The sequence below is a fragment of the Cannabis sativa genome, chromosome 9 (genome assembly GCF_029168945.1).
Source record: "Cannabis sativa cultivar Pink pepper isolate KNU-18-1 chromosome 9, ASM2916894v1, whole genome shotgun sequence".
Taxonomy (NCBI): domain Eukaryota; kingdom Viridiplantae; phylum Streptophyta; class Magnoliopsida; order Rosales; family Cannabaceae; genus Cannabis; species Cannabis sativa.
This window is the reverse complement of record NC_083609.1, coordinates 23,807,544-23,819,947: the sequence shown is the minus strand read 5'-3', so window position 1 is coordinate 23,819,947 and position 12,404 is coordinate 23,807,544. Positions and strand designations below refer to the sequence as shown.

General features: G+C 36.9%; 2 protein-coding genes across 2 annotated transcripts; both read right to left on the bottom strand.

The window, feature by feature from the left end:
• Nucleotides 1-286: 286 nt before the first annotated feature.
• LOC115723304 (thioredoxin X, chloroplastic) lies at nt 287-2,934 on the bottom strand. The gene is made up of 2 exons (XM_030652744.2): nt 2,485-2,934; nt 287-646 (listed from the first exon to the last, which is right to left on the bottom strand). The coding sequence occupies exons 1-2, from the start codon at nt 2,827-2,829 to the stop codon at nt 440-442; spliced, it is 552 nt and encodes a 183-aa protein (XP_030508604.1). The 5' UTR covers nt 2,830-2,934; the 3' UTR covers nt 287-439.
• Nucleotides 2,935-3,372: 438 nt separating this feature from the next.
• LOC133031307 (uncharacterized) lies at nt 3,373-7,247 on the bottom strand. The gene is made up of 6 exons (XM_061104788.1): nt 7,220-7,247; nt 6,974-7,012; nt 6,357-6,475; nt 5,264-6,072; nt 3,972-5,126; nt 3,373-3,883 (listed from the first exon to the last, which is right to left on the bottom strand). Exons 1-6 carry the CDS (start codon nt 7,245-7,247, stop codon nt 3,373-3,375), a joined length of 2,661 nt encoding a protein of 886 aa, XP_060960771.1.
• Between the last annotated feature and the right edge of the window lie 5,157 nt (nt 7,248-12,404).

The following is a 12,404-nucleotide window of genomic DNA, read 5'->3' as shown; positions in this document are numbered from 1 at the left end:
AAAAATTGATACAAATATATCATAAAATTATTAGGAGGGTCTTATTGATGCTCTTACAAAGCAACATGAATGAATTTGATATTATTGAAAAGAAAAGAAAAACTAATATTCTTGTTTATTAGACCAAAAACTTTTCTTAAAAGTTTCCTTATAAAATGTTTGTTCCGACTTCAGAAATTGTGGACATACAAAACAATTGTGTGACTGAATTTTAGCAACAAAAAGGAGAAAAAATGTAATAACAATCTCCTATTGATCAAATGAAAGTAAAGAGGAAACAAACGGATAAGTAAGAAGGATAATACATTTGGAATAACTCCAATATCTGTCATAATATATCTTCCGCAATCTACAGCTCGAGTTAAACACTTAAGAATACACATAATAAGCACATATTTCACATTATTCCTCAATATGTAAGAACAATCAATGAAACTGGCTATACAACTGAAGTTGACTCCAACAATGGATCAAGGTACTCTTTGAGCTTCACCTTTGTGATTGCACCTTCTCTCCTACTTTCTGGTACTTCCTTTCCATTATTAAATAAGATCAAAGCTGGCAATCCATACACTTTGTACTCTTCAATTAATTTTGGATTTGCATCATGATCAATCTTTACAACTGTTAATCTGTCCTTGTATTCCTATACATGGCAAACAATTTTTACTCACATATTATGACATGAAAACTCCAATATCATTACCAGTTAAAATTAAACGTTTTCTTTTTTTTTTGGCAGGGGAGCTAGATTAAACAACTTAACAGAGTAGATTTGTGGATCCACCTATCAACATTAGCTATGTAATTCTTATGCTTTACTGCAATTGGTCTAACATTTTTACTAAGCCGTGAACACACGGCATCAATCCAATCTTACAATTTAAAAGCTTTGCTTTGAAAAGTTAATTCTTGGTTGATGAAAAATTTGACCCTCATGGAGATTACACAGAATTATCATAACGGCGAATTTCTATCCCAAACCACTCAGCTACTTTTTAGAGGACGAAATAACTGGACTGACACTTTTCAAAAGATACATGAATGTTGGATGACCTACTTTTGCAACCATTTATATAAGATGTGGAAGGATGAGGTTGTAAGATATTAGATTTAAAATATATTGATTTTCCAATACCGGAAACAAAGAAAAATTTTCCACTAGTAAGTAGTAAGGTTTGGAATCATAAGAAACAAAACTAATTTCCACTGAAGTAGCTTACTAGTAATTATCAGAAATCAGATCACGCTTGCAGAATAAGTCTTCTTTCTAAATTGCACTAAGAGTGTAGGACGACAAATACTCTTCCTCAACAGTTCAATAAAATGTATTTCAGTGCAGTATTTTAAGCAGCTAGAATAGTATTTTTTTCGTGGGGAATTAACCCATATATTATTGGTTTCTAAAATAGTTGCAATGCTAGTTGCAATAGGAGTTTCTGTACGATTTTTGTTGCAATTTAGGTTGCAGTACTAGTTGCAATAAGGGTTTTTATGTAGAATTTCGTAAAAATGTAAAAAAAAAAACTATTTTGAAATGTAAAAATGAAAAAGCTCATTTTTTTTTTAAAAAAGAAAAGTGACTAGAATAGTGAAACACATTCCCTTTCCAATGAGTTCAATGAAAATGACATTTTGATCCCCTTCTTTATTATGATATTCCCTAAAACATTCTGGCAAATATTTTCAGATTTTAGTAACCACCAGTTCATTAAAAAAGAGAAAGTAAACATTGGGAAGTGTTTCCCATTCTAAATTAGAAACTAATACAAATAACAGACCTCAACAAAAGAACTCCTTTTCTCAAATCATTGTGTTTCAATTTGATACAACTTATAATATTTGCCAATGCACGTGAAACAACCAAACATCATTTCTCAAGCTAAGCTTCTAAAGCAGTAACCTTCTTCTCACTTAGTGACTACATTCCTTTTAACACTCTACCTTGTTATATCCTCCTTAGAGCTCATCCATAAGAAAGGATCTTTTAGTTGTTGATGAGTAACTTGCTCACTAAATTGATCTCTAAAAAGTAATATTAAAGCAAATTCCTTTTAAGTAAGCCTAGTAAAAAGCCACAACTTAGAATCTTCTTATGAACTTAAAAATAATAGCATTTAGAGATTGATTGTCTGCAAAAACTCTTAATCATAACAGAATCATTACAATTCTCTCACTCTCTATCACAATCCACCATACTTAATCTCTTTACTACTTTCAACCCACTTCTCCATATTTTCAATCTCAAGCTACAGCTCCATTCTTCAACCTAAATCAGTCTTTCAAATACATCTAATATCCTCGTTCAAACACAATTTTCTTATACAGATATAATTTATTCTTCAATTATCAACTTAACATGGAGTATTCAAAACTAATTTTTTCTTTAAAAAAAAAAACAATTCCCAAACAATAGAAAAAAAAAAAAGCATAAACACAATTAAGAAAGATTAGAACGAGAGAGTGGGAGATAGAGAAATGAACCTGAGCGACCCATTCAATAACAGGGGAGATTAACCGGCAGGGACCGCACCAATTAGCGACGAACTCGACCAAAACCGGGCGGTCGGACTTGAGAACCAACTCTGGAAATTGGGTCTGGTCAATCTCCTGAATACCAGCGCCGCAAGTGACAGAAAGCTTCTTCCGAAGCACTGGAGAAAAGCGAGAAGCGGATGGAGAGAAGAAAAGGTTGAGGGTCTTGGAAGAGGAGGAAGCTAAGGAAGAAAGAGAAGGATGATAAGCTTGAGAAGAAGTACGAAATGGGAAAACGGGTGGTTTGGATAGTATGATGGAAGAGGTGGAGGAGACGAGTGTATGAGTATCCATTGTTTTTGGACTTAGCAGACTCCAATCTTCTAAACCATTTGCTTGGTTTTCTATTCGTGGGAAGTCAATGAATGATAGGAATATTTCTTTAATTTTATTTTATTTATTTTTCATAAAAAAAAAAATATATATATATATTTGTGTTAATGTGAGATTAGATCCTCAATGGGTGTTCGTGGACGCTTAGCCGCCACAATAAATATTTTTTTACTTTTTCATTACGAGGAATATGAGGATTATTAACATAAACAAGATGTTAGAGAGGTCGTACATATAGCAGAGAGCAACTCACCATGGCATAGGTCAAAATTTCCTCATTGGAACCACACATAGGCAGAGTGGGGATGGAATTATTTTCCTTTTACTTAAGTCAATTGACACAAGGACACCAGTTCTCCAAATAAAATGTTTAAGCTTAAGTAGGGATATTGGATTGCCACATACAAGACCACAATTTCTTTTTTTTTTTTTTTGAATTAAAGAAGCTGCTGAAGAAGAAGAACCATCACCGCACGCAGCAAAGAGGGAGCAAAACAAACCCCTCTAGCTATCTTCTCTTGGCCTGAGGGCTTCTTTTGCAAGGACATGGGCGTCCATATTAAATTGGCGAGGGAGATATTGCAAAGAAGCATCAGGGAAGTTGGAGAAGAGCAATCGAATCCGGGAAACAAGACCAGAAAGAGCGGAATTATCTTGCCATGCACTATTCACTTTGGATACCAAATTCAGACAATCCGAAAAGACAAACTTAGGAGACAATTGGGAGTCGATACACCACTTTAGACTCTGCAGAAGCGCCTGACCTTCAGCAAATATGGGAGAAACAACGCCAGGCAAAAGATAGCAGTGAGAAGCTAAAACAGTGTGAAAATCAAGTTTGAAGATGAAACCAGTTCCTGTTGCACCATTCTTTTGGTCGAGGGCTGCATCAACAAAAAGAGAAGGAGTATCAGGGGACAGGGGAGGAGGGTGTTGTTGCTGAGCAGAACGAGAGATGGGTGCAGCCTCAATCCAGATGATCACCCTGGTAGTTACACTGAGCAGCACTATAATCCTGTAAATAATTAACAACAAACTCTTCCACATTATTAGGAACACCAGATTTATTAAAAAGAATTGAGTTTCTAGTATTCCAAATCTGCCAGACAAAAGCAATGAAAATTGGGAAATCCTGTTTAGAAATGTTATGCAGTGCCTGAATGAGAAAATCCTTAATATCACTTCGATGATAAGCTAAATAAAACTGTTTGAATCTTGAAGATTTCCAAATAGTCTTTGCTCTAGGACAACCTATAAGGGCATGAGTAACAGACTCAGTGGTGTTGCCACAGATAGAACAGTTGGGGTGGGGGAGAATCCTTTTGAGGAATAAGTTGAATGCACAAGGCAAAATATGGTGAAAAGCTTTCCAAATGAAATGTTTAATTTTGGGAGGGACAGAGAGGGACCAAAGCTTTTTCCACCAATGAAGATAAGGGTTGGGGGCCGAAGAGGAGGGAACATCCGCAGATGCCAGGGAAGAGGCAAGGTGGTAAGCAGATTTGACAGTGATAGTGCCAGAGGAATGAAATTCCCAAATGAGGGAATCAGAGGAAATTGGATCAAGGGGAATTTTGAGGATACTTTCTACTTGATAGGTAGGAAAGAAATGCTTAAGTTTAGGGACATTCCAAGTGGAATCCTGATTAATGAAGAAAGAAACAAAAGCTTGGGACTGGTCCAAAGGATGTAGGAGAGTGGGACTGTGAATACTAGGGATCCAATTGGGTGCAGATAAAGGGACATTAATACCAGTACCAATCTTCCAAACCAGACCCTTTTTAAGCAATTGACGGCCCCAAAGAATACGCCTCCAAGTATAGGACGAATTATGGCCAACAGGAGCATTCAAAAAGTCAGAATGTTTGAAGTATCGAGCTTTAAGAATAGAGTGAAGAAGAGAGTTCCTATCATTCCAAACTCGCCAAGCTTGTTTTGCTAGAAGGGCTTGGTTATGAGAGGACAAAATACGAAATCCCAAACCCCCAAAAAACTTAGAAACAGAGATGTCCTCCCAATTTTTCCAATGGACTTTTTTAGTGCCCTGAGAACCCCACCAAAATCTGGCTATCAAGCTTTGAATTTTCTGGCATATCGATTTAGGCACTCTGAAACATGACATAGCAAAAGAAGGAATGGCTTGGACCACAGCCTTAAGTAAAGTTTCCTTGCCAGCACGAGAAAAGAACTTTTCATTCCAAGAATTTAATCTAGAAGAGACCTTTCGGAGGAGATAATGGAAAATGGAATTAGTAACCCTGCCAACACAATGAGGAACTCCAAGATATTTACTAATAAAACCCTCCCCATGAAGTTGTAAAGATTGACAAAATTGAAGCTGGGAATCAACAGAGGTGTCAGGGGAGAAAAGGATAGAGGATTTCTCTCTATTAACCAATTGGCCCGTTGCTCTGTTGTAAAGATTGAGAATGGCATTGAGGGCATCACTGGATCGAGAGTTGACTTGGGAGAAAAGCATGCTATCATCAGCAAACAGTTTGTGAGACAGGGGCTCAGCGCCCCGCAGATCTGAATTCCAGAGAAATTAGCATTTGTCTCTTGCAGACGAATAGCAGCAGAAAGACCCTCAGCAATTAAGAGGAAGAGATAGGGAGATAAAGGATCCCCTTCGTGAATGCCACGGGTAGAATGAAAGGTGTTAGTGAGGGAGCCGTTTATGGATAACCTAAACTGGACAGTAGATAAACATCGCAATATAAGAGAAATAAAAGAAGTAGGGAAACCAACATGAACAAGCAATCGATTTAGGAAAGACCACTCAACTCTGTCAAAAGCCTTTTCCATGTCAAGCTTAATAACAGCCCAACCAATCTTCCCCGATCGTCTAGAATGAATGGCATGAATAAGCTCATTCGCGAGAAGGATGTTATCAGTAATTTGGCGCCCCTGAAGAAAAGCGCTTTGATTGTTACTGATAATGGAATGAAGGACAAGCCTTAACCGATTTGCAATAACTTTGGATAGGCATTTGTAGAGGGTATTGCAAAGACTAATCGGTCTAAAATCACGCACAAGTTTGGGGTTTTTCTTTTTTGGGATGAGAACAATTATAGTTTCATTGATTTGGGAAATGTCCCCCTGATGATTAAGACCACAATTTCTGAATTCCAAAAATTCATTTGAGTCAAGGGTTTTAGCATGTGGTGATGAGAATAGAGATATGAAACCCAAAGTCTTGATTTTCTGCAAAGCCAAGAATTCATCACTCATTTGAAGCTGCCAGTGAGGAAACTTGGCAGCCTTCTTGTAAGTTGTAGGCTCAAAATATGTTGAAATTAGTTTGCAATACCAACATTCATTTAATAACACAATAGACAATTCAACAAGTAAAACACAAAATAAACATTAACACAAAACAAGAAAAATATAAAGAGAACACTAGATTTTTATCTTGGTTCCGGTCCTAGAGATCTATTTTTTTTTTGACGTGGTGAACTGAATCACACATGATTAACAATGCAGCAAACCACAATCGGCGGTGGAACCTCCTCAAACCAGGATAGCTTATCGTCTAACCGAAGTGCATGTTTTGCCAAACCATGAGCTACAGAAATCTTATCGCGAGCCACATGGGACAAAACTGTCCCTAGAATCTTTTGACAATAAAGCTATAACGTCTTCAATAAGTACCCCATCACATTAAAAAAATACTTTTCCATTATTAATAGTTGTCACTAGAGGTAGCGAAACTGAAAAGACATTACAACACCATACCAGAAAACACAGTTATATTAGAATGACAATTTTTAAAATCACAATAAATATACATACTTAGAATTTGACACACAACCCTAGAGATCTATTTGATCCTTGACCATACTCCAGTTGAGCATCGTCATTTTGAATCCAGTATGAGCAATTTGAACTTGTACAATCACCAATAACAGTGAACTTTTAAACTCACAACACTCAATCATGGAAGAACAGTATCAATTATTCCCTAAAACCCCAAGTACACCCAAAGTTCTTACACTACTATAAAAATAACTTTTTAGAGGTTGTATTTTCCACAAGTTTTATAAAAAGAGAAGTTAAAGGGTGTTAAAATATCCAGCTGTTATGATTAAACAACACAAACTCAAACAATCAGCAAACATGTTAACAATCAAACCAGAAATCAAAACTGATAAAAAAAACAAGAAAAGTAAGAGAGAAAACACAAAAAAATTATCTTGGTTCGAATCTCAATTTGAGTCATATTCTAGCTCTCCCCCAAGGAGTTTCTCCACTAAGAATCAACAAGTTACAAACACCAATTTCAATACACAAACACCAAGAACAATCAATGACAGAAATGGCCCCTCAACACTCAAACTTAGAGCCACTCAACCTTTCGTGACAACATGATCTTCAGCCATTTCTGTTCCTGATCTTCTCTCATTCTTTCCATCTCTCTCTCTCTCTCTCTCTCTCTCTCTCTCTCTCTCTCTCTCTCTCTCTCTCTCTCTCTCTCTCTCTCTCTCTCTCTCTCTCTCTCTCTCTCTCTCCTCTCCCCTCTATGTTGAATGAATTGAATGAAGAGCCTTATACACGGTTAGTAGTGTTGGATTAAAATCCTTAATATGGGCTCATATGTATATTAGTGTATTTCTATTTGAAGTTTCGCCCAAAATAAAGTGATCATTTTAGTAATTGTGGGTCATTGGGTATTAAAGTGTCATGGATTAAATGTGTAGATACCTTAAGCGATATTTCTAATTTATTGAGGTGCTAAACTAGAAATACTTTAAATTAATAACCTAGCTATGAGGTTATAAATTGGTAGTGGTCCCCAAGAAATAAGAGTCAATTTCTATTCTCATCGTCTGCCATCAAGAGAGAAAATTAGAAAACCTTAAGTCTTGTTTTCTTAGAGGATCATTACCCAAAATTACTACAAAGATTATCTCTACAAGATGGATTAAGATCATCACTATCTATGGATTAAGGTACGCTTCCACTATTTGAGATTTTCTCTTCAAATCAACAAAGGTACTCTTTAGATTTCTGTTTTTCATACTTATAGTTATATGTAATATGTTTATCTATAGAATTGAATCTTGTTATTGCATATATTATGAGTGATGAAAAACTCTAACAAGCAAACCCTAAGATTGTGTGTTTGGTTCAACTAACCCAACCGACTTTCCAAATTTGGAAAAGTTTGTAATTGAAAAACAGTTGGAACAACTGTTTGGAGACAAAACAAGGTAAAGGTTTTTAATAAATTTTTTTTCCACAAATTCCACCTTAATCCATGTAAAACCGAACCTTAACAACACATGACTACACTTGGGGGAGTTATCATGTAGAATTAGTCAGGATCTATTTGAGCAAATCCAAACAATGTTGGAATTTGCTCACTGGAAAAGTCTTAGTTCATGCATCAGCAGGGTTCTCATCACTTGGCACCTTATCAAGATCAATTTCACCATCCTCTATCTTGTCTCGTATCCAAAATATTTTGATATCAATGTGTTTGGATCTCTCATGATACAGAGGTTTTTTGCTTAGGTGAATTGAGGATTGATTGTCTAAAAATACAGTCACTTTGCCTTTCATCATCTGCAGCTCTCCTAGAATTCCTTTAATCGATACAGCTTCCTTGAATACCTCTATTGTTGCCATGAACTCTGCTTCTGTCGTAAAGAGAGCTACAACTGGTTGTAGGTGAGATTTCCAACTTATGTAGCATGAATTGAGATTTCTTGAACCTGAGCAACCCGCCCAACTCGAACCGGTGAACCCGCAATTTTTTTTTTTTTAAAAAAAAAAATGTTCGGGCGGGTCGGGTTCAACCCGGTACCCTTCAGGTGGGTTCGCAGGTTGAGATTTTAGGAGTACCGAGTTACGGGTTGAACCCCCCAACCCGCAATTTAAATATATTACATATTTTTGTTTTTTATTACAATTTATATATATATATATATTAAATTATTAATTAATGAAATTCCGTATTTTAATATTCCCAGTTTGATTATTTAATTAAATGATTAATTAAATGCGGAATAATAAAACTGGTACTGAAAACAGTTTTCTGTAGTTACAGAATGCAACTCCGTAACTCCAGAGAAACCCAGAAAAACAAACAGTGCATAAAAGTAAAAACACACAAGATTTTTGTACGTGGTTTCAACAATCCTTTCAGATTGTTACTAGTCCACGGGGCCACGCCCAGAGATAAGATTCATTAGATCGGTATCAAAAATACAAAGTAATTGACTTATGCATAAATAAACTCCCTCTTATTGTATGCCGCAAGCTTGATGTATTCCACCTACTAACCGAATCTTGATAAAACTCCAAGTGCTCGAACTCCCTTCGATCACCTTGAAGAGTGCTTGAATCCTCCCGATTCAAGGCTTAAAGGCTATCTCCCGAAAGCCTATACAACCATCTCCCGAAGGTTGTGTGCTTGTATCCTCCCGATGCAAGACTTCAAAAGCAATCTCCCGAAAGCTTGTAAATACCCTTCTCCCGAAGGTGCACTGATGTTCTTCTTCGTTGTAGACTTGAATACAGACTCAAGACAATACAAACAACAAATAAACAGAGTAAGAGTAGAACAACTCTTCTCTACAAATCAAAGACTCTCTTTTCTAAAGATATGAATGAAATTCAAAGATACAAGAGAGGTACCAAGAGAGGTACTAAACAAAGACACTCTTTCCTTAAGATATGAAAGCAATTCTAAGTGTGTGAAAGAGATACAAAACCTAGCAGCTATGGGATGTATTTATAATGAATATACATCTCATAGACAGCTTACATTCGGTCTGAACAAGACCTCAACCCTCTAGAAACTTCCCTAAAATAATTCTTCAATCAGTCCAGGAATTTCCGTTTCTGTACATACAGAATCGTGGGCAGTAACTACAACTTTCCTTTTATAGAAAAGGAAAGTCTAGCTCCGGTTTTCTCTTCAAGAAACCTGATCTTAGAAAATGGGAAACTCAACACAAGATCAGAATAACAGCTGGTTAGATAAAAAACGAAATGGGTAACCAAACTTACCATTTTTACCTTTTTTCCAAAAATAGGAAAGCTAGACAACTTTCCTTTCAAGTTTGATTTACACAAATATGGAAACCATATCAATATATGCCAGCCGAAATATACATTAAATAATAAAATATTTTTGTCAATTAAATATGCCAAAAATGGAATTAACAATCTCCCCCTTTGGCACTTTGATTGACAAAACATTTTATTATGAGAAAACCTGCATCAAGTGTTAGAAACCAAAGCAAATAGCTTTTTAAAGATACAAGAGTATAGAAAATACTCCCCCTGCATGAAAGCTCTCTAACACATAAAACATATAACTTTTTTTGGACGGAAAAGCTTGCAAACCGAAGAACACAACTTTTTAAACGGAAAAGTGTTAAACCACAAACAAGCAACTCCCCCTAAAACCAAGGGTCCAGAGTTGTAACAAAGAGTTCAATGAATCCAAAAATATGACTACTCCCCCTTTTTGTCTATCAAGGAGCCAAAGATAACAAAAACAATCAAGAACACAATCATAAATTCAAATAAACATTAATAAAAAGCAAAAGATAAAAGATTGAACCACTTATTCATCATCATTTGGTCGGAAATATTTCATGATGCTGTCCATCTTCCTAAGAAGCAAGGCCTGACTGGTTTCCATTCTTCCCAAACGCAAGTTGAATTCTGCCATTTCTGCAGGAGCAGAAGTGGAAGCAGATCCAGCAGCAGGATCATTTGTAAGACCAGGGGAAGCAGACCGAGCCTTTCTTTGAGCAACTTTTCCTTGAGGAGGCTTCTCAGGAATTTTGAAAGTGGTTCCAACAGCAGGCATCTCAATTGATTCATTCTCAAGAATCAATTCCTCTTGATCAGATAAAATTTTATAGATTAAGTGAGGAAAAATGAGATTGAGCCTAGGTTTCTTACCCTTTCGAAGAGAGACAATTTGCTCCCAAATCATGTCAGCCAAATCAATTTTAGCACCAATTGAAACTTTATATAAAAAGAAAGCAAGTTCATTTGAAACATTTACCGGATTGGAGCAAGGAAACCAATTGGATAGGGCAAACCTCATGAGAGCAGCATGTTGATAGGTGAGTTGAGACATATGCATGGTGTCGGAGAGTTCAATTTCATCATCACCAGAGAGATAACCGAACACCTTTTGACGATCAAACTCCACATCAGTTGGCTCAATTCCCATAGGCAAATTGAGAGCCTCAGCAACATCCTTCACAGTAAAGGAATACCAGTGTCCTCTGACAAAAACTTTGCCAAACATGAAAGAGTCCTCATCGAGAAACTCATCAGTGATGTTAGCTTAAAATTCCTTCACAATTCTATCCACATACCCATCAAAACCGATCAAGGTATCTACCCACTGTCTTTCTTTCAACATGTTATACACTCCAAAAGGCTTATGAGCAATAACATTAAAATTTTTCTCCACAGTAAAGTTCCTATTCTCATAGAATTTCATATCTCTAGCATGATCATTATAACAAAAGTAATGAGAGTGGGGCTTGAAGTTATCAAGAGAAATACCAGAGGGTCTCTTTCTTTTCTGTGGAAGAACAGGATTAGAGACAATGGGCCTTTTTCCTTTGTCCTTCTTTGGAACGGCGGGGAGGCACGGAGCGGATTCAGAAGTGACGGGTTCAGTTTCTGGTTCTTCACTCTCGGATCCAGAATCATCAACAACAGGAAGATCTTTGGGCACAAATTCTTCACTTGAATCGGACAAGCCCTCTGAATCATGATCCTCCTCACTTTCTTCTGGTTCAGAATCCGAGGAAGAGACCGAAGGGGGATTCTCCTTGAGATTTTCGCCCTTTGAAGATGAAGAAACCACCTTTTTCCCTTTGGAAGCAATTTTAGGTTTAACCACTTGAGGCTTTGAAGGAGTGGAAACCTTGGACCTTGTTCGAGAACTCACCGTGGGCAAAGTCACCAAAGCTTGATCGACATTAGGAGCACCATTCGAAGAAGAGGACTTCGACAATGTGTGATCGGATGAATGGGATTCATCATGATCACCCAACCCAGGTGTTGGAGAAGCAATAGGAGAGGCACCAACAAGAGGAGATGAGAATTTTGCCACTGATTTTCGAGCTTGGGTCTTCGATTTCTTGGCAGACTTCGTCGGAGCAGAAGACGAACCAGAAGCTCCGGTTGCTGGAGCAGGCGGCGCAGGCGGAGACACCGGTGAAGCAGAAGCAGATCCACGAGTGGGCTTCTTGGATGGTTGGGCATTCTTAGTTTTGGCCATTTTTTCTTTGAAACCCTAGAACACAAACCCTCTTACTTTGAACAATGTTAGACTTTTGAGAGAAAACAATAAAAAGAGAAGAGAGAGATGTGATCGTGGGATAATGGGGAGTTGAGAATATATAACTTCCAATTTTAAATGCCCAAAATAAAAAAAAAAACTGAAAAGGAAGGTAACTTCCTTACCTTTGACCCACGTGTGGAAAGAAAAAAGGAAACCAAGGAAAGGTTTTTCAAATGTGGTCAATGTTTCCTTAAATGAAAAAGGAAACCAT